We start from the raw sequence: 23,585 nt of genomic DNA on the forward strand, positions 1-23,585 counted from the left end.
ACACCTGCATACTTGCCAACCTACGACACGCAAAAATCAGTTTAAAAAAAAAATCATTCAATAATTTTTTCAATAACAAAAAGATTTGTTAAATAATAAAACTATGTAGAAACAAAAAATATTTTTAACGATGTATTAACTTTAAATACAAGGGCGAGTCAAATGAAAGTGAGCCAATGCAAATATATGACAAACAGAGCATTTTATTTAAAGGTAGTCTCCATAAACATTGAGACATTTATCCCAGTGACAAATGAGCCGCGTGATCCCCGTCTCATGAAACTCCTTCGGCTGTCGATTCAAAAAGTCTGTAACCGACTCCTTCACGACGTCGTCCGACAGGAATCTGGTACCCTTGAGATGTTTTTTCAGTTTCTTGAAAATGTGAAAGTCGCATGGCGACAAATCTGGGCTGAATGGAGGATATTGCAGCGTGTCCCACTTGAACTTTGCCAGTTGTGTCTTAACCACATCAGCGACGTGGGGACGAGCATTGTCATGTAGCAAGATCACACCATTCGTCAATCTTCCAGGTCGTTTGTTCTTGATTGCGACACGCAGCCGATCCGGCGTTGCACAATATCGCGAACTATTGATAGTCTCTCCACGTTTAGCAAATTCAATCAGTAATTAATCAGTAATGCTTATCCTCCGTTCTTGTCTAATCAGCTCATCAACCTGTGCAATTGTGTCGGGGGTGATTGCAAGGTGGCTTTGGCCCGGTCTTGGATCGTCTTTGCAACTTTCACGTCCTTCTCTGAACCGTTTGCTCCAACGCTTCACAGTGGCCAATGCGATGCAATGTTCACCGTACACAGCAGTCATACGGCGACTAATTTCATGTTGGGAAACACCTTCAGCTGTCAAAAACCTGACCACACCACGCTGTTCCTATTATGTCATGCTATTCCTATTATGTTCCTATTATGTTAGCATCCATTATGTCATGCTACTGTCTTCAACGCAGTGTAAGAGCACCTTAAAGAACTTTAACCTCACACTTTCGCGCCACTTTCGTAAATGAAGGCTGTCTCTGTGCTACGCGCATGCGCCGCAGATGATGGACCGAACCATTCTTGCTGAGGAGGGGTTGGCTCACTTTCATTTGACTCGCCCTTATAGTAACCAATTAATATCTGAAAATAAACATGTTTAAAAACTTTTTATAGTTTTCAACTTTAAACAGATTTTGTCCTTGCACTTGATTATTTCTTAGCGATTTTACTGCCAGGAAACATTTTTCTAAAAAACTGAAGCATGAACCAATGCATTCAGAGGCAGGGTGTGCTCCAGTAAAAAGGTAGAGAACAGGCATGCTGCATTAACTTTTTGTCCTTTGTTTCCACAGAAAAGCTTAATTTTTTAAATTTTTTCCCAGTACATGTTTAGTTAATCCTTCCACCATGTGAAATCGAAAAATTGCAATGGTAAAACTATGCAGATTGCAATATTATTTATAATTTTAATAAAATTTCCTTGACAAAATATTAGAAGAAAGTCATCTGTGTACGATTTTTGAAAAGTACACGAGCATTTTTCTTTTCTTCACAAACATAACTAGCACAAAAGATTGCAGTTTCTTAAACTGTTTCAGGGAAGCACGTGTCACGCTGCTCACTGGCAAGACAAATTAGATAAACACTGCAATCTTGCTTTGGGTTCATTGGCTAATATATGCTAGCAACCTGCAACAGCACTTGATTTTCACTGGAGAACTGGAAAACAATGTTTTTGGACATGTGTTTCAGACTCTCATACACAATGCAGAAATGCGCCATATCTCAGGGATGAAAGGACTTCGGTCATTTTTATATGCATCTAGAAAAAACACGCACTTTCAGACACCAAAAACCACTTTTCTGCGAACAAATAACGAAGTATGAAGCCAAGCTACATAAAAATCATGAGAAATTTTAAGAATAAGAAAATATCGTGAGAAATACGTTAAAAACCGTGAGAGTTGGCAACTCTGCCCATGTTATAATTTCAATCTGAAGGTGTACACAAAAATATAACAGCAAAATATTTAATACAACAGTATTTTATAATAAGTACAATGCATTAGAATTCCAAAAATATGCACTAAAACAAAGCTTTACTATGCAAAACAGCACCTTAATGTGTTGTTTCAAACAGAAATGAATAAATACTTTCTTTTGATTTTTTACATAAATATTTGAATGTTAACTAGCTAAATCATTTTTAATCACCCTTCAAAATTAGACACCCTATACCAGTGGTGGCGAAACTTTTTGGAGCTACATGCCATTCCGTTCAAGATATTAAATTAGAATTATTCATAAATTACCTCAAAATGCTTAGATCTGAAAACTGGAATCTAACAATGAAAATATTAAAACTAACAGGCAGTCTGCAATAAATTTGAATTTGTTTGGCAAACACGAGCAGCTTTAACTTTGCTGTATTCTTTTCCACGTAACAAGTAATATGATTGGCCCAAACAAATGAAACATCATAAATTGGGTCAATAAATATGTACATAATTTCTATGGTCAGTGGCATGTATATTGTCAGTGGATGTCAGTGGCATTATGCGATAAGTAAGTAAGTGAAACATTAAAGAACAGACTAAATTACATAGTAAGGTAGAGGGACCAAAAGTTGACTATGCACTAGTAGTTGACTATTTCAGGGGAAAAGCTTCAAAATAAGGGATATTTTCGTTTGGCGTTCACAACAAACCTGCTTATAAGACGCTACTGCCATCTAGTATCACATTTTATCAACTCCCAGTTGATATGCCTATCAGTTAAGTAATGGCTAACCGTGAAACTTGTGCTCTACCAGATCCTGCTAATTCTTGCCGCCCAATTACCGTTTTCGGTTAGGGATTGACTTCGGTTTTTGTGTAAGTACAGTTATTTATTTGTATTATTCAATTCGGCAATCAAATATTTATTAGGTGCATGTATTATTGAACAAAATGACCTGTGAGTTATGTGGTTTACTCTTTATTTTTAGGTGGTCAACTACTGGAGAAGAAACGTTTTTTTCTAAATTATTTATAATAATTTTATATTACAACTTTTTTCGGTAAAGAAGGTCATCACTAGCTAGGTAGGCAGTTGAAGAATTCCGTTAACTACGAAAAAATTAATTACCGTCTCCACAGCTTGACAAGTGAATGACAAATTTCCCTTAGCTGGTCAACTACTGGTGCCTTATTATTTTATTGTGATTATTAATTAAGGACGTAATATTTTAGTTGCGTGCTGACTGTGGTACACGTGCCATAGGTTCGCAAACACTGCCCTATACATATGTACATGTTGCACTACTGGCAGAGCCAGCCTTGACCCAAAAACAAAACAAAAATAAGTTACCACTTTGCTTCTTATGTTTCTTTCTGCTTCCATGATGTCTTTGACCACCATAGGGATTACTAAAAAATACAATTATTTGTGCGTTTTTCAAATTTGTAATATTTTACTACTAAGTATTTAAACCAAACACTTTAAAAACAGAAAACATTTTATAGCAGTTTAAAAATAAACAAAACACAAAACATATCTTCTCTTAAATATACCAACTTATTATTTTTCTAGAAAATTAAATACATATAAACCAAACTTCTTGTACAATTTTTAGCAATCTTCTGTCATCGGGACCAGATTCAGAAATGTATGTATGGATGGATGGATGAATGTGCATATATGTGTGTACATACACATACATTCATCCATACATGCAAATATGCAGACCTTTCTGAATTTGGTCCCGATAATAGAACAGTACCCAATTTTATGTTTATGACATGTCTTCAATATAAATAAAGAAAACCAATACTTAAATTTTTAGTGTTGAAATTGAATACCATGAATAATTTATTTTTAATACTAAAACTATATGTTGCACATTGACATACTCTTAATGCCTCAGTATTATTCATTAATCCACATTTAATATAATCTTCAAAATATAAACTCAAAGAGTTTCCAAACCATAGTCAAAGAGTTGTTGAACTGCAAAATTCTACATTTCAAATCTTTAAATATATGAATTCATTAGAAAATAAAACAATTCATTACTTTAAGCCCTTCAGGGAAGATTATCACTATTTTCATAATAATTTAAATAACCTAGAAATTATTTTTATTCTATACTGTTTTTTACACGATTATCCTTTTTCTTTAAATTTTAACATATTAACCCTCCCACTTTATCTGATCATTCACATAACATCTTTTAACTCAGTGGACTAAATTTTACACATTACATATAAAAAAGGGGGGACCAATAATTTGTTTATCAGGAGTTTGTAAAAACTTAAATCTACTGTATTTTTAATATGAAATAAATTCATCTACATAATTATTTCTTAATATCTCTCAAAATCATTCATATAATCAAAGTATAAAAAATAAATCACACTAACATTAGGTTCTACTTCAACATTAATCTGTACTGCTCACCAAAATGATTTCTCATAACAAATAGAATCTCAGAAAAAACTGTTGTTTTTATAATGGCAAATAGACACTTTAAAAGGGTAAAAATTTGATTTTTAAAACTAAATAAAAACAAGCAAATTTTAATTCACAATATCACATAGAATGCACAAAAATAAATAAATAATATAAACATTACAGCATTTACATAAAATATTTCTATAGCTTGTCAGATGTCAACAACGAAATGCAGATAGCTTTGGCTCTTCTGGGTGATATTTGGACAATACTGGTAACACCTCATTTATGATTGAAGCAAGCTACTATACCGCATTAATTATTGCTTTTAAAAATTGCTTTAAATCATTAAAATTAACTTTAACTGAAAAATTAATTTTGCACGATTTTAACTGTTGGAATTTCGGGAAAAAAATTTGGGGGAGGGGGCATGGCATAAGTACCAACCAAGATGTGTATAAGTGAATTAATGACAGCATACTTTCACTGCAAACTACATCAGATGTAGTTATTCACCATTTTCTTTTGCTCTAGGCACATTTTTAGTCCCAGATTTTGATGAAGAAACAGAGGAGTCTTTTAAAAAGCTTGTTCTTATTATTATTAAGAAAAAGGAATTACCCATAGTGAAACAGCCGACATTTATGTCATAGTGGTAAGATCATGACAAGAGAAAGAAAGGACCATGAATTCTAGTTACAATCAGAACAACACTTGTGTTTGGTGATGACTGCCGTTTCATTAATCCTTTCCGAAATGCTACCTTTTAAAGTTGGAATTTCGATTAAAAAAAAGAGGGGGTAGGCAGTCTAATTAGGCCTAGAGGAGTACAGAAGTAAAATTTTGTGAAGATAGCACTTATAGTTTTAATTCTGTGGGTGTGCCCGAAACAGGCCCACTGTTTGAATAGAGCTTCGAAAAGAGTGCTGAAACGAGTACTGCTGGGAAGCGCGTAAAAGAGCAAGAGATTTTGCCTACGATTAATAAACACTATATTCTGAATATATAGCAGATTTAACATTACCTAGGGTGTGCCACGGGGAGACCTGCTACTCTACACCCCCCAAAAGCTCTTTTTTGGTTATATGATGATTACATGCGTAAGGATGGGGGAAAAGAAAAAGTAACTTGGGTATATGATATTTACATTATTTATATTTCATATTTACACCTTCTTTTTTTTTTTTTTTTTTTTTTTCCCATGGTGGTACTTTTTAGATTTTTTATTATTTTATTTTCCAAATGGATCAGTACGGGCTGACCATTTCTGGAGCACTGAGGTCAGCCCTCACCGATCCATTTGGAAAACAGTTAAAAATTCGAAAAAATAAACTATAAAATAAAATTAAATAAATGTCTACACCTCAAAACTGTTACACCTAGCGCTAGCGAAACTTTCAACGAAAGCAATAAAGATAGCTGCTCTAGTGAAAAAAACCAAACAGCTAACTGATAAAATTACCCTTGACCTTCAGAAAATCACCCCAACAATTTGTCAGTTGATAACCAAATGTCCTCTTCTCCCCCCACACACACACACCAAATAAATAAAAAAAAAAAAAAAAAAAGAGAGAGAGAGAGAGAGAAAAGAAAAAAAGAGAAAAACAAGAAATGAAACACAGATGTTGACCCATCTTTCTATTGTCAATGAACTCACCGATGAGATGCGGACAAACAAAGAATAGTCTCTCAGTTATCCTAGATTCTCGGTGAGCCGGTCTGGGAACACCTTGGGCTCGCCGTTCGATTTTAGGCAAGATTTAAAGGCAAAAATTTAAACTAATATAGAATAAGGAGTTTAGCATACAGCCAAAAAAATATTCCTACAGAACAGAGATTTCTTAAAAAATAACAGAGAAATTTCTTTTCAAAATATTCCCTTGATACCCTAAAAAAAATCTGCAAGATTTCTTTGAAAAATGAGGTTTTTAAAAAACAAAACAAGGCTAAAATATATGGACTGGTTTGTGTTGAACTGCCCTCTACTTTAAATAAAGAAGGTTCAGAGTAACCTATACCTATAAATTCTTTTTTTATTCAATTTTTCTGTGTATACAGAAGGAAATTTTTAGGTGTGCCTGCACTGGGCACACCGTGCCACAAAGGATTAACAGAAAAGTACCAAATTTCTAACTTTTATTACGACTAGAATTAAAAATAGTACTTTTCCATCCTATCAAAATGGCAAGTTCTGAATAAACTCAATAGTTTTTTTTTTTTTTTGCAAGCAAAAAATATATAAATTAAAATTAATTTTAAATTACAACACTCTATAACTGACCAACAAATAACTCATAATTTGAAAGAGACTCAAATATAAAAAATAATTTTACTTGAATTTCCACCTTTTTTAAATAAAATTATGATACATGTCATATATTTAAACATATTTCTGCATCTAAAAACAAAAAAAGAAACTGTGCTTATGCATTTTTACTTCCTTGTACAAAGTAAAGGAATGAACGTAATCACGAAAAATTCCAGGTACCATATTTCAATAAAAATATCCATTTTGATCGATATCGAATGAAGTTAACCATGTTTTTGTGTGACATCTGTACATAAAGACAGAATAAAGGACACTTTTCCCAAACGGATTAAAAAAATTGATTTAAAATGAATTCGGAAGAATTTTTTCGTGACGTCCGTATGTACCTATGTGTCTTGCATGACTCAAACATGAGCAACCTCAGAATGTTGAAATTTTGTATATAGGACTGCTATAAAATTTAGCTGTGCATCAACCTTTTTGGTTCTAATTGGCTGCACCAAAAGTATATAAGTATGCAACAAAGTACACACGTATAGCCATTCTGTTACTCGGCTCGGTAAGCTGTTTTCCCCCGCTTTTATGTTGGTAAATTACACATTTTTTGCTTTAAAAACAATTTAATTATATTGTTCTTATCTTCCGTTAAGATTTTTATGCCTTTAATTAATTTGCATGCAATAGTTGTAGAATTATCAACAATTTAAAAACTGTTAAGTGCAGCTAAGCCTAGTTTTTTTCACCATAACAGCCATATTTTTTTACATTTAAAACTTAGCAAAATAATTATTGAAGTGAGTTTCTACACCTTCAATGTCTTTTTGCCAAGTGGGACCAAAAGTAAACTTTCTGTTTTTTGCACTGAAAATTTTGCCTTTTTTTTTCTGCTGGTCGAATTGCTTGTTTTTACGTAAAAACTCTAATTTTATTTGCAACATTTAAAAAAAAAATTTTTTTTAACTGTATTTGGTGTTTTAGTCTTTTCTATCTGTTTGCATTTTTAATGAAGATATTTTGAGGTTTTATTTATTTTTACCTTGTTGCGAAGTGAGAACTTAGTTAATTGAATGAGAAATTTATCACTAATGAAATTCGATGAAATAAGTTTAAATGAAGTGCAGGGAAAAAATGCGTATAATTTAATATTCCGTACAAGAAGTTCATATGATGTCAGATTTTTCTTTATATTTTTATTGATTTTTTGCATCTTTTTTATTCATGATTTGAAATCTATAAATTCACAGCTTCTAGACCACATGGAATTTTGGTTTTCTACTGTACTCACTCCCCCCCCCCTCAAAAAAAACTTAAATATAATTTTTAATTATTTTAATCGGCATCTTTATATAACATATCTTTAAAATTTTTCACATAAATTACTTTTACGGTTTATCTAAATCAGAAGGATTCAACCTTAATTCTATGAAAGTCTTTTCAAGCAGTAATTCTTTAAAATGTGGTCTGTGGACCTTTGATTTGTAAGTTAATAGCTAGGGTTCAAGCGATTTTTCCATCTAAATTTTATCATTATTTAATTTCATTATGAAAAATACAATAAAAGTATTACATAAGTTAGAAGATTTAGCAAAATTCACAACATAAGAAAGGACTTTTTCTCAAGAAAGGTTCTATTTCATAAGAGACATGCTTTGGAAGATTCAAAAAGCATTACAATTATCTGATTGTTAACTGCTATTATTATTGGCTGAAATACTTCAGCTTAGAAAAGCTAAACATGTTTTTCGTCGCTTTTTAATAACATGTTTGTTCTCAATATTTTTCCCCCCTTTTTTGTGTGTGTGTCAGAAATATTTTCATATGAACAATTTTTGAATCAGTAAAACTTTCATGTACTTACAATCTACGTTCTGTAAAAGTATGCGAGTTCATATCCACATCTCCATCTAAATCTACAGCAACTAGCTTTCCACCTTTAAAATAATGAATAAGAAATGAGACAAATATGACAGCATAACCATTGAGTTACATTTCAAATCTATTTAATTTGCAATACCATACACATGTGATTCAATAAGTAACCTATAAAAAGACAAAAAGAACATTATATATAATTATCGCAAATAAATAGTTATGAATTAAAATAGTTTAATTACAAATTTTATTTATTATTTACAAATTATATTACTCGCAAATTTTTATATATTAAAACTAGTGCCCGATATCAAATTTATGTACATTTACATGTCTAAATACTGAATAATGCAGAGCTACATCAATATTTAATTATCTGCATTCATCCACATTCTAAACTGCATCAAATTATGATACAGCATTTAACTATAAAACACTGCAATGTCATGAATTTCTAGTCTTAAATAATTTTAAAAATTCCAGTTTTATTAGGTAACAATTTCTATTACAACATATAGTTCAGGGGAAAAAAAAATATTCCAGGCTTCTGTTGCCAGAAATCTTCGAGCAGAGGAGAAGAACTAAACAGAAGTAAAAAGTAGCATGCGACATCAGAGATCACCAGTGGCAAAGAGTGTCATCTGTCTCCAGGCAGAGCTTTCAGGGGACGCCAAATTGATGATACTCAATTTTAGAATGAAATGTTTTCATTTTGGCACACAGAAAAGGGCACAAAATTTTTAATTGTCCCTGGGCACTGAAAACCTTAGCTACAGCTCTGGAGATCACAAGGACGTGTTTGTAATGTCAAATTCGTAAGCTTGTGCATGGTTTTTGACATCATGACAATTTCTGTGGATTCTGTAAACTACAGACTTTAATATCATTTTTGGTCATTTTATTGATGAAATTTTTAAAATCATATTGCTTATTTTTCACAGTTTAAAACTTCGTTTTTCTTTTAATCGATTCTCAGTTTTTTAGCTGCTTATGGCACTGTTCTGTTATCGGATATGTATGTATTACACACACATACATATTGCTGCTTGCTAGATTGCTGCTGCTTGCATAGATGGATACATGAACAAATTCATTTATACATGCATATATACATTTTTTAATCCGGTCCTGATAAACAGAATAATGAGTTGGTCATATTTATTGTTAGATGCTTCCTGACATTTGAATTATGAAGCTGTTGTACAATTTTTTTTGAAAAACAATACTTTTCTTAATAGTTTTTAAATACTTCATTAGAATCTGATTACCAATAAAATATATGTGTTTTCACTGTTAACTTTGTTTTTGTATTTAATGTATTATTTAACATATGCTATAATTGTCAAAAACCAAAATAGCATCATCTTTTTTTTTTTTTTTCGTATTTCATTTTGTTCATTAAAAAAGTGTTTTTTATAAGATATTTGTCTCTGTATATGTAGTTTATGCTATTTCTATGTTTCACTCCTCATAAATGAATTTTACTCCTCCTAAAAAAGTCAAGGAGTATTTTTACTCTTTCAAAAAAATCCTAGGAATAACACTGCTTTTAACTCATTTTGATTGCTTAGTTTGCAGTAATGTAAACAAGAGATAAAATTTTATTTCTAGCTCTGAATTATCCAACATGTGGAACATGTGGCATGCAGGTTATAAACCAACTTATTATTTTGGAACTGGAGGAAAAATTAACCTTAAAGTAGAATTTATAGAGCAATAAGATTATCAATATTTAAATGCAAAACTTTGTTTTACATTCCTTTTGTAATATTTCTCCTTCTGTTACTATCATTTTTATGAAACTAACCCATCTTATCAGTAAAACACATTCATAGAAAAATTTTTTAAATCCTCTTCACACAACTTGAATACCTATATTTTGTATTGTTAAACACACCAACCACAAATGTGGAAACACTAGACTATAACTGAAAAATCTGGACCTCAAAGCTACAAACTTTCTGTGCATAAAGCATTTACACATGCGCATAATACGTTTACGCATGCGCATTTGATGTATAACAGACGGTATAAGCTAAGCTAAAATTATCTATTTCAGTTAATGCTGCAGATTGCATTGTTCCTTAATCTTCTAATTGGATCCGGCTTATATTTTTTGCAGACTGTTAGAGCAATTTTATAAAAGTAAGCTTGAACTTTCGATTATGTCAAAAAGAATTTTCGATTCTGGAGCTGCCAAAGGATCATCAAAGCGAAAGCATGTTTCGATGTCCATCAAACAAAAAGTGGAATGGCTGCAAAAAACGGATAAAGGCATATTCCTTGTTTCTTTAACCATCCCGAAATCTATTTATCAATTTCACGCTGCTCTGGGGGGGGGGATAAACTGGAAGTTGATCTGTCAGCACTATCCTATCTTCAGGGCAGATGTTTTTATGTCATTCGGCTTTACTAAATGTAGTATTTCATCTCGATGTACTCCGACTTTGATATGATTTAAATCAAATTCCTCGTCATTATAAATATCACGAATACACATCAAATAGTTTTCTGATAGCAATTTTTTAATTTAGACTATATGTAATGTATGCTTTACGCATGCGCGTGGTGAAAGAAATGCTTAATAAAGTAAACAAATAAATATTAAGCTTTTTTTTTTTTTTTTTTTTTTTTTTTGTAAATTTTGATACCTTTTAGATCATAATTGCTCTTTATTTCATAAATTACGTTTTCATATTTTTAATTTTATAATTTCTGCATGCCATCTTACCAGATTTAAACTCATGATCCGGAAAAACCGATAATCCAGAATCGCGGATGTCCTGACGAGTCCGGATTAAAGACTTTTGACTGCAATTATTTTTTATTATTAACATATGAGGCATTTTTCAAAAAGTAAAAATACAATGCTTCATACTCATTAAAACTATTTTAAACTGATAAAACGTCCATTAAAAGTTACTGCCTTTTTTTCCCCGACACAGTTTTCACCATTGTCCAAGCATTCGTCAAGTCTAGATACATGAGTTTGTATAACACAGTCACAGAAGTCTAATGTCTGTTGTTCAAACTACATTTCAACCTAAGTTTTGATATCATCATCATCGTGAAAGTTTTGTACTGCAAGATTTTATTCAGGCAAAGGAATGAAAGAAGTTACTGGATACAAGGACCAGGTTAAATAGCAGATTGCCTAAAAGTTCCCCCTTGAAACTTCAGAGTAGTGCTTTTGTTTGAAGCACTGTGTGAGAATGAGTGTTGTCATGAAGCAGACTCGATCTTGTCAGCATGCCCTTAAGTTTTATTTTGAACTACCCATCTAGGACAATATGCATTAGCCGTAATTGTGATGCCATGGTATATGAAGACAATCAGATGGAATGCTTGTCTGTTCCAGAAAACAGAAATGATTTTTCTCTGTTGAAATTGAAGTTTTAAATTTCTTAGCTTTTGGGAAGTTTGCATGGTACCACTGCATAGACTGTTAGATGCATTTTGGTGCATGATGACAAATGCATGTCTCATCACAAGTAACAATATGGTTAGCCCTTTGATGGCTGCGATATTCAACAATTCTTTCTTCCCAATACATGCCACATCAGTCATAAATTTATAATGCAAATTGTGTTTACTTGCGGCCACTGCTGCGCATAACCGGAATGGTAGCTGCGCTTGTTAATGACCATCAAAAGGTTAAGAAACTTATCACCCACTTCAGCACAGCATGTGAGGAGGTGGAGTGGGACGCCCATTCATTTCTTTTTGTGCTCTTCTGTTAACATCCTCGGAATCCAACACGCACACAATTTCCTGCACCCTAAAGCTAGTCACAGCTTTATAAAAAGTTGTCACAGACACTTCTGAATGATTTTGTGCAATTATTTCAATGCCTAACTGGTTAAACTGCATCCTCTCTTCTTTGAAGAAGAGCATCACAGACAAGAGAAAACCTACTCGTTCTGTGCTTGTGATGAACACTGGTCCCACCTACACAAGGTACAAAATCATTTAGTTATGTTTTATCAACTCATAATGATCCCACAGACAGAAACACTTTCTTTGTGAATATCCACTACATGCTCACCTTTTGCATAAAGAAAACATATGACAGAAATGCACTTCTCATTTGGCAGGATTTTGAATTGATGCAACTATTATACATGTGTTGCTCGAACTAGACTCATTAACAATGAATAATTACAAGTGAAAAGTGAAATGTTCAAGGTCATGATCAGTGTTTTAAATATACTCCCCAAAATATTTCCTTTCTTGCTACCTGTGATGCATCTTTTACTTTCAGAAAACTGCTCACTTTTGTCAATTTATTATAGCAGTATACAGATTCTAATAGAAAGCTTTTGGATGCTGTTAAGCAATTTCGTGTGCCACAGACTGAAGACACAGAAATTTCTAAATAAGGTAAGTCAGTATTTCCTTCTTGTAGTGCGTAGATGAGATAACATGCATTCCTTTTTTTATGTTATTTCACTGTTTGATTTAAAATGTAGTTAATAGAGATTATATATATATTTTTTTGTTTTGTTTTAATTATGCTTTATTGCATTATGTTTTGGATGCCATTTTACTGGGGAGAGCATTGAACATAAACAGGAATGGCACCAAAAAATCGCCAATTTTCACCAAGGGGAACCCTGAAATATATTTTTACCCTAATTATTTGTTATTATTTATGAACCATGCTTTAATTAATGCAGCATCTATAAACTGAAAATCAGCTTTTCAATGTATCTCCAAATTCAACTAATGTTAATATTTTCAGTTATCAAGCAACTTGACAGATAGAAATGTTTAGTTTATCAATGAAACTCTGTTCAATCATTTTAACCCCATTTTATAAATCCTTCCCTAAATTTAACTTGAAATATGTCTGTGCTCATCAGCTGTTTTATATCTCAATACATATTGCTTTTGATATCTGACCATTTTTTGTAACATTTAACAATAACTTTTAGGGCATCATAATTATGAAAGCATATAACTTTAATCTTAATAAATGAGATGCCATTCTAGAAGCATTCCTATCTCATTTTTATCTAGGATGCTCTTTCCAGACTTTCTCTACAGCCACATTACTGTACAGTAATTGAAAATGAAAACCAAATATTTAGCATGCAAATTTAATAATCTTTTAATAGTATTATAAGTAGGCATTTAAATTTATGGCACTAAATAAACACAAGAAAAAATTCTGACATTTGATATATTTTAATTACCACTACATAAACTGTGATCTGATGAAAGTTTTACCTAGCCTTTCCAGATTAATCATTTAAAAGTTACTTATACTGAAGCATATTAGTTATTTTTCTTAGCTTATTTTTTCATTGCTGTAAGGATCAAAAAAATAATATGCATTTTGTTGTCCATTACACATAAAATATATCAGAAGTCTAGTTAAGTGATCATCATATTAATTATAAGGCTGAAAGATTTATATATGGATGAAAATTACTTTAGATACTATGGATACACTTACTGACATTTTAGGCTTATTCATTTTTAAGAATAATATATCCATAAAATAATTAATAGTGTAACATAATACAAATCATAAAACAATTTTAGCAAATGTAAAAAACTTATCCCAACTCCACGTACGAGTTGAAAATGATAGTTTCTAAATGCAAAAAAAGAAAACTGCAGTCTTGCAAATAATGTAAACATATACACTATAGTAAGCAACAACTACACATTTAGTCAGATAATGGCTGAGATTTGATTATGGAGATATATCCGAAATTAAAATGTATCTATTTTAAAGTTATGATGTTTGTCTTCACCTGATAAACTAACATGCTTTTTTTCATAAAATCTTACAATTTCACCAGTTTTTAAGAGTTTCTGCTGACGATATTTTGAGGCGTTGATTTATTCTTTTATATTAAATTTTAAATTTGGCAATTTACTCAAAATATTCAATTTAAATTATTCAGGACTTTTGGCGAAATAAATATAATTTTATCTAAAATTTGACAGAAATTCAAAATTAATATAAAAAAGTTAGAAAGATACTTGCCTCTTGCATATGAATCACGAAATTTCTTTTGTCTTCCCATTGCTGGAACTGATCTATATTTACTAGTACTTGGTCCTCGAATGTCGTGTTCTGCAAAAATTTCGTAACATTAACATATTATTTAATAATAACTATCTAAGCAAGCTATACGTATCTGATAACAAGAAAAAAAACGCCTTCCTACAAAGTGCAACTACTTTGAATATTGAATCATAAAGCCATGCGATTTGCAATGCCTTGTTCTAATTCAAATATATTTACTTGCACATAATAAAGCGAAAAAAGAAATACAGATTTTAAATTTATGACAAGTAAGTTAAAGGAGAGTTTAATATTCTTAAAATAAGGAAACATTTTAAGCAATAAAAGTACTGATAACAGATGCAGGCAATTGCATCAATCATAATAAAATACTACACCAAATACAGAGTATTTCAACACATCATTATCACATTTTTTAAAAAACAAATAAGTGAAATAAAATTACCAAAAAAGACCTGCCTTGACATAGCCTATTAATACAGTAAAGTAAAATTTTCTGTCTTTTAACACATTACGCACGATATGAGATAAAAAAACTATGCTGGTTACAGTTAACAGAAGAGACAAGAGAAAAGAAAAGCCCACGGAGTATAATCCGTGGAAAAGCCAAAGAAAGTCTGAGGGCCGTTAGCAGCTCAAAACAGGGATGGCTGTGAGCGGCTCCTTACGGAAGTCATGTTATGCGCATGCTCACGGATATCGTGAAATGTATTTATTTTCAAATGATCATTGGGCTACTACATTTGGCTAGTATGCGCCACTTGGCGTTGTTTTTATCAATTATCGGAAAATTCCAATGTGAGAGTGGTTCCTTTTTCACTTTATATATAAATAATATTTTTCACGCATATGATAACTGTTTTAAATGCTGAAAATGAAAGATCTGCTATTTAGACAGCGTTCATTGCGAACAATGAAAACTGAACAGTTAAATATTAAAATTCTTTCGGTGAAAACATTCACATTTAGTTTCCGAGCCATCACTAGGCAGAAGAGACATTTTTCGAATAAAGTCAAAAGTCGTTAATCCGGACTCGTTGGGACTTCAGCGATTTCGGATTATCGATTTTTCCGGATTATAGATCATAAGTTTAAATCTGGTAAGATGGCATGCAGAAATTATAAAATTAAAAATATGAAACCGTAATTTATGAAATAAAGAACAATTATGATCTAAAGGGTATCAAAATTTACAAAAAAAAAAAAAAAAAAGCTCAATATTTATTTGTGTACTTTATTAAACTCTTCTTTCAATGTAAGTTGTTTAAGTTGCTTCGTTTTTTAATGTGATAATACATTCTCTTTAATTCTATCAACATACATAATTTCTTGTTCAGTTTCAAAGTTCCGCTGTTCAAGTCCTATAATTGCTGCGTCGAGAATATCGACTAATTTGTCAATCGAATTTTTTTCGTTTTCAATAACCTCTGTCACTTTCTTCGCTATCGGAAGCAAATTATAATGACGAGGAATTTGATTCAAATCATATCAAAGACGGAGTTCATCGAGATGAAATATTACATTTAGTAAGGAATTATAAGCCAAATAAAATAAAAACATCTGCTTTGAAGATAAGGATAGCGCTGAAAGATCAACTTCCAATTCATCGCGCGCCGCGGCGTTAAAGATAAACAAAGTTTAGATATACAAACGTTAAAGTTTAGATAAACAAAGGATATGCTTTTATCCATTATTTGCAGCAATTCCACTTTTTGTTTAATAGACTTCGAAACATACTTTCGCTTTGTAGATCCTTTACATATTAGTAAATATATATCAGAAATTCTATTTGACATAAATGAAAGTTCAAGCTTACTTTTATAAAATTGCTCTAACAGTCTGCAAAAAATAATAAGCCGAATCCAATTCTAAGATTAAGGAATAACGCAATCTGCAACATTAACTGAATTAGATTATTTTAGCTTAGCTTATACCGTTCGTTATACATTAAACGCGCATTCGTTAACGTATTTTACGCACGCGTATTCGCAGTCGTAAAGGTCTTACGCGCATGCGTCAACGACGCATGCGCGGAAAGTTTGTAGCTGTGAGGTCCGGATGGCATGTTCCTAAAACGTACTCGCCGTACCTAAGGCTACTATAAAGGGATGTTGCATATGTTTTACTCTTCTTTTTTACCAAATAAATAGAGTATGTTCCTAATCAGACATTTCTTCTTTTGTACCAGGGTTATATAGTATGATGTGATAATTTGGATTTGTTTATAGAATACTAACAGTATTTTTTGACATTCTAATAGAACCAGTGTATTTTATTTATTTACTTATTGCTTTAAAACAGATTTTGAATCAAGGCTTACTTCCCACCCCCTTTGGCTATGCACATAAAACATGTTTAAGCTATATTTATAATATATCAATGAGATACAGTGGATGGACAAAAATATGGAAACACCTTGTGAAATGCATGTTTGAAAAGAAAGATTGATTTTAATGAAATGTAGGTGGCGCTGGCGTTTTTGACTACTGACGCCACCTATACAACTTCGTAAATGTGCTAAACAGTTCAGTTTAAGGCTCCTATATACCAGGCTGAATCATCAGGCATTCACGATCCCAAGTGGGAGATTTAATGGCGTAAAATGGGCGGATGTGCAGCTATTAATTGTTCAAATCATTCACGGAAAGGTCATACATTGGTAAAATTTCCTAAAAATGAAGAAAGAAGAAAAATATGGGTAAATAATTGCCGAAGAGACAATTGGAAACCTGGTCCAGGCGCTGAACTTTGCTTAGTAAGTATAATGTTAATTACGCCTTCATTTAGAGTTTATATCTTCTCTGATGTTTATAATGTGCAAGTAAAGTGAAATTCTTGTGTACAATAACCTGAGTATCTGCTAATTTCTGTAATAATAGCTATAATTAAATTAGTCTAGGGTTAATGTAGTCGCCATGTACCCGTCGCCAAACATCGCCAATGTGGATGTTTTGAATGTGGAAAAGAAATTTCTCTTCTAATATAAAGCGCAGATTTTGTTTTCCTGTGCTAATTGTGGAATTTATACTAATGTAACATAAAAATCATTAGCATATTGAAATTTATTAAAAAATAAATAATAATTTGGAAACTCAAGATAAAATCTGAATGTTTGCTAAAGATATATGTAACATTATACTATAGTTGCAATATCGTTGGAATGATATATAATTTTTTTCTTTATTTTATAATCACTGTTGTTAAAAAGTTAGATGAGTTGTTTATGCACGGTGCCCACTACTGTTTCTTGGTTAAAATAACTTCCAGAATTTTGACATTAAGTCAATAGAATAAATTGAATAGTATGAGACAAAATATATATAATCTGACTTCAATAATTGCACGTACCATATATTTATAATCACAGTATTATACAATTTGGCAATTTTAAAAAGATAATAAGAGTAAAGATTTAGAAATGAATGCAGAACATTCAAATAAGCACAGAAAACTTGTGAAACTGCATGTGTACTTTTCAAAAATAATTGTAGTGTTTTTAATGCATGTGTAGTGTTTAATGCATGCATAACAATCAAATAAATCTGCCTGTAATGATGAATTTCAAAGGCCAAGCCAAAATCCTTTCATGAATTTGATACTTCTAAAGAATGTGATCTCCTCAAATTAAATCCTCATGACATTGATAAACAATTATTACTGATCTGTGTTACAAAACAGATTTTTATACATGATAAATAATATTTTCTGAAGCGTTATTTTGTTTTGTCATCTCTAAATAAAAAACATCTAACTGATCTAATCTGAACGTAGTTCAGAAAGCTACTGAACTACGTTCTAGAGTTTTTAATAACTTTAATTGGATATGTCTGTGCCGATGTAATTTAAAAAATAGTCGTTTAAACTGGCCTTGATGCTTTTTAAAATGCATGTTGGCACTGTGCTCCGAAATTAGGGCTATGTTTTGAATGATTAGAGAATTAAAAATTAAATATTTCAATTAGAGCAATAAACATTACTACAATTATAACAAGAATCATAGTCTGCTCTAATTATAAATGTATTTATCGGCCTAGTATCTTAAAAGTTGGGTGTAGTGAACTCTTATTTTCTTATCTATTGTAAGAGCACTATAGCAAGAAATATAAAGTTTTATTTTAGTTGTTTTTAATGTTATAGCAAAACACTACTTCATTTAATTTTTGGATAATGTTCTAAAGAACACCTTAAATTATAGGCAAAAAATAAATATTGGATAATTAAATTCTGTCCAAGCTTACAAGATGCTGCTGCTGATATGTTAGACATGGTTTGTTTATTGTTTCACTTTTTTATAATACTGGGCCTAATTTAATTACTTGCATATTTATTTATTGCCTATACTTACTTACAGTTCATGCTTGCTGCCTTTGGCACAACCTCACTGTGTGGTTTGTTTTTTGTACTTTTATTTATTTTGTGTACTTTTTTTTTATTACTTTATGTATTTACAGGATCATTTTGAGGAATCTCAATTTGAGTCACTATGCAAAGATAGAAAAAAAACTAAGAAAAACTGCAGTACCAACACTCTTTAGCATTCCAAATCCACCACCATCTGTAACTGACAAGAGGATAAGAGAAGTAAGATGTCCTAAGCCAAATACTGAAGTGGTAAATTATTTAATATTCTCCAAAAAAATTGTTGAAAAAATCATTGTTATTACAAATATATTAATTCATCCAACCATTGTTTAAAAAAATAATCACAGCATAACATGTTTACTATTTCTTTTTGAATTTAGGAAACTCTACCTGCTTCAAATGAAGAGTTGTTAAAAAAAATAGAATTCCTTGAGCAACAGCTTCAAGAAAAAGATGCAAAATTGACATCATTTTTGTCCGATGAGCAAGTAGGAGCCCTTGCTGTGCAGTCAAAAAGGAACTGGTCAGAAAAGTCCATTATAAAAGGACTGAAGATGCGATTTGCTTTGGGCAAACATGATATAATTACCTCAGAAGTACTGGATATCCAGCACCATCGTACAGTACCTTGAACAGGAGGATTAGGGAAATAAAAATAAATTTCGGCATTTTAGAAAATTTGTTTTTTTTCCTCAAGACAAAAGTTCATTCATTGGATGCTCTTGATAGGAACTGCTGCCTTTTAGTTGACGAAATGGAAATAGCTTCATATCAAGATTTTGATACATCGTCTAAGTCATTCATTGGAAATGTTACGTTAGGAAAACCTGCAGTTGCTAAGCATTACACTATTGTAATGCTTAGAGGCCTTAAAACATCATGGAAACAGATTGTTGCCAATGAATTAACAGGGCCTTCAACATCAGGTTCTGACATGAAAGATCTAATTCATAGAACTGTAGTAGCAGCTACAGAAATAGGTTTAACTGTAAGAGCCTCTGTTTCAGATATGGGAAACAATAACAGAGAAGTAGCGGTAAAATCGTTGAATACTAATAGTTTGAAGCGGGTTCAAATCCTGATGAATGGATTGCCTGCATACCAGTTTTAACGAATGTTTGTTGTGCATGTTTAATGTGAATATGAGACAATTTTAGTTAGCTTTCCATGATGACGTGCCTTGACTACGAGTCCTCGCTCGGGTTGTGTTGTTAAGAGAAGCGATTCCAAGAATGTTTAATTATTTTATTTAGTTTGTCATAAACTAAATAAAATAATCAAACATTCTTGAAATCTCTTCACATTACTGAAATGGCAATAACTTCGAATTATACTATGCTACCACTTTTCCTCTAATATGAAATTTTGAACTTTTCCGTTATCGGACAGCCCACCAGCGACTGAGCGGAGTCTAACGGAACAACTGGTGGTTCTGTCCGGGGGTTCGAATCCCGGCAAACGAGCTGGTTGCCAGGATGATATTCTTAGTTTTTCATATGTGTAACATGTATGCAAGCCAATTTCCGTTAGGCAGTCCTCAAACGAAGGCATCCTTCACCTTAGGCAAATAACCATCGAGTACTTTGCCATAATCAAATAAACCTTTATCCATAACATGCTTCAAATATTTTTATGTTGAAAAGTTCATGCGCCAAAGTTGGCCCCCGTTGAATGAAATATGTTGTTTATTTTTTCTTTGTTTTTTATAACAACAATGTTCTTGTTTTCAGATTTCGTCATTGGATGTATCTGTCTCTAGGACAGATAGGAAGACAAATTACAATATTGGAGGACCTGATGTTTTCATTCACAGTATTGCAGATGTACCACATCTCATTAAAAACATGAGAAATGCATTTCTTTCAAGTATTATGATATTACCAGAGGAATTTCGCCAGCAGCATGCCTTGCCATCGAGGATAGTATCTTCAGTGTATGTGAAACGACTCTGGTCAAGTGAGATAGAATCAGATGCTGCCCTGAGATCTCTACATCACTTGAACAGAGTTCATCTCTTCCCAACACACTTTTCCTCGATGAATGTGGCATCTGCTGTGCAATTGTTTTCTGTAAAAACAGCTGCTGCTATTGAAAAAGCAGTTATTTTACACCAAGTTGCAAAAGAAGCATTAACTTCTGCATGGTGGCTGAGACTTGTAGCAGAATGGTTTACAATTATGACTGCAAGGCATCCAAAAAAAGGCATCACTATCAAAAATCAAGATGAGAAATTTAATATTTTATTGAAATTCATTCATGTGACTGAAACTGTTCAGTTTGGAAAAGCATGGAAGCCATTTCAAACTGGCATTATTATGAGCACATTGAGTGTTGTGAAACTCTCAAAAGAATTATTTTCCGAGGGGTTTACATTTTTCTTACCAGGCAGGTTGACACAAGATGCGCTGGAAAATGCCTTTTCACAGATTAGACGAAAGTCGGGTGCAAAGCCTACTGCTTTGCAAGCCAAGAGAGCACTGAAATTAGTGTGCCTATCACAGTTCATTTCGGATATCAATAATCCAAATTATTGTTCTGAAAGTGACCACAGCCTCTTTGATGCTTCTGAATTAGAGGTTGCTATCAGAAAGGAGGTCTTGCATCTTATCTCCAATTCTGTAGTGCCATCTACCTCTTCTGCAGTGGCAGTGAAACGTCGCTTGCCCCCAGTTGTGGAAGAAAATGATATACATTACATCGCAGGAGCCATATATAATAAGTTGTTGAAAAAAAAAAGCATATGTGAAAATTGTAAAACAGCTATGACCATTTCAGAGGACATGCTGGAACCTGACATACCCGAGCATCGCACAATTCTTACAAAACACAGCAATAAAGGTGGACTGAAGGTCATCTCTTCAGGAATGTATCGAATATGTAGGGAAGCTGAACGAGAATTTCAAAAATGTAAAGATGTACTCCTTCGTTTACAATCAGCCATCACAAAAGAATTAGTTGAAAGAATAATTGATAAATGTACGCATGTGGCCATGCCAGAATGCTGTAATCTTAAGAAAGTAATTATTGATAATTTTTTTATTACTAGATGCAAAGGCCTTACACAGCATCTTATCAACAAAAGAGCCCATAACGTTTCATATTCATCAGCATCGGCCAATAAGAAACAAAAAGTAAAATAATTTTAGAAGGTATGTATGTTTTATATTAAATAATTTATGTGTTTTATGTAATATGTATTACTTTTTCCTAGGCTACAAGTATATAAATTTCTGTGTTTGATGTTATATATGTTACTTTCTGCTAGGCTATGAGTATATTATTATGGTATTATTTTCTTGTTTCTAATATATAGAAATATAGCATATTTTCCAGTATAAAATTTCAGTTAAGTTTTACTTAAAAGTATGGGAAAGCAGATTTGTTTCATGCATGATCTTTATAATACTGGTATGAAATAAATGAATTTTAATCTGTAAACAATTTTTTTGTTAATATTGAAATGTGTTTCTTTGGATACATTTTTAGGCACTTGTGGATCATGTCAGACAACATGCAATAGAGAAAAGTTGTCCGTGTGCATAAATTTTCCCATTGTTTTACTTCATTTTATCTAAATTTCAAGGATAATTCTTTTCATTTTTATATGGCATGTTATCAGTATAAAGGCTAGTGAAAATAAATTGGTATGTGTATCTGTTTTTGAAGTGTAATGCTTAAATAAAAAGATGGTGTGTGTTTCTTCATTTAAACAAAATTTCAAGGATAGTATTTTTCAGCATTGTACTGTTTGTTATTTCTCAATGTAAAGGGTAACAAGGGGAAAAAAACTGGTATGGTACATCTGTTTTTTAAGCATAATTTTATTTATTTCTTTAGTGATGCATATAGTATATAGAGAGAAGGTATTTGGTCCAACTGAAGTTATAATAAATCTAATTTTACTAGATCTCTTTCTCCCCTCAGGTGTAGAAAATTTTCAAATGCAGAAAGTTTATTTGCAGAATTAATTCATTTCTGATAAACTTATTATCATTAATTTTTTATATAACATGTTATTAAGTTACACATTTGACTACTGTGTAATAAACTTTTATTTAGGGCAAAAAATTAACTATTTTGCAGCTGGTGACTAATATCATATGCTTCTAAGAATATTACTTTTAACTTTTTTCATAATTTTTGTATTTCAGGAACGTGAAACTGTTATTTTGATATACTTAAATAATAAAAGTGTGTATCTGAATCAATTAATGGATACAAATATTTTACAGTTATTTTTAGAAGATATTTGCCATATCGCTTCTAATAATTCATAAAGTATGTTAAAATATAGGTAAATAATTTGGTGCAGAATTCAAATTTAGGGTTTGAAATATAGTGAATCATGAGACTAAATGATTTTTATTGTCATGATTTGCCTGGGCTTAAGAATGTACTTTTCGCCCGGTGGAAATTGTCATCAAACTGTCCTGAACAGGCTTTTTGTTGATAATAACTTCCAGGCTTATCAGTACCTCCATTTGAGTGGAGGGTATACAAATATAGTACCCAATTTAAATTACATTGTGATTATAATAATATTGTGGTATTAAATAAGTGATTATAATTACAATTTAGATAATTGCATTGTAATTATATTACATTGTATCTGTGA

At 31.8% G+C, this 23,585-nt stretch overlaps 2 protein-coding genes across 5 annotated transcripts in view; one reads left to right on the forward strand and one right to left on the reverse strand.

Moving 5' to 3' along the window:
* The window catches only part of LOC118185983 (nuclear RNA export factor 1-like), an 82,444-nt gene extending 67,220 nt beyond the window's left edge, over window positions 1–15,224 (reverse strand). Inside the window, exons 1-4 of one of the 2 annotated variants that reach the window (XM_035355962.2) lie at window positions 15,054–15,224; window positions 14,567–14,656; window positions 8,555–8,627; window positions 3,345–3,403 (exon numbers count right to left, since the gene is read on the reverse strand). In XM_035355962.2, coding sequence (XP_035211853.1) covers window positions 3,345–3,403; window positions 8,555–8,627; window positions 14,567–14,656; window positions 15,054–15,075 — 244 coding nt within the window. In that variant the 5' untranslated portion in view covers window positions 15,076–15,224. The remainder of the gene's footprint in view (window positions 1–3,344; window positions 3,404–8,554; window positions 8,628–14,566; window positions 14,657–15,053) is intronic. The other variant, XM_035355963.2, reaches the window with a different exon arrangement.
* Window positions 15,225–17,162: 1,938 nt separating this feature from the next.
* On the forward strand, window positions 17,163–23,379 carry LOC146995318 (uncharacterized). Of its 3 annotated transcripts, XM_085823302.1 has the most exons (4): window positions 17,163–17,363; window positions 19,060–19,219; window positions 19,351–22,119; window positions 22,457–23,379. In XM_085823302.1, the coding sequence occupies exon 3, from the start codon at window positions 20,815–20,817 to the stop codon at window positions 22,108–22,110; it is 1,296 nt and encodes a 431-aa protein (XP_085679428.1). In that variant the 5' UTR covers window positions 17,163–17,363; window positions 19,060–19,219; window positions 19,351–20,814; the 3' UTR covers window positions 22,111–22,119; window positions 22,457–23,379. The 3 variants fall into 3 exon arrangements, with proteins under 3 accessions (XP_085679428.1, XP_085679426.1, XP_085679427.1); XM_085823300.1 differs by having other exon boundaries at window positions 19,351–23,379; XM_085823301.1 differs by having other exon boundaries at window positions 19,060–23,379.
* The last annotated feature ends 206 nt before the right edge of the window (window positions 23,380–23,585 follow it).

This window comes from Stegodyphus dumicola, chromosome 9 (assembly GCF_044657685.1).
Source record: "Stegodyphus dumicola isolate Sdum_Otavi_A_Nest chromosome 9, ASM4465768v1".
Lineage (NCBI taxonomy): Eukaryota > Metazoa > Arthropoda > Arachnida > Araneae > Eresidae > Stegodyphus > Stegodyphus dumicola.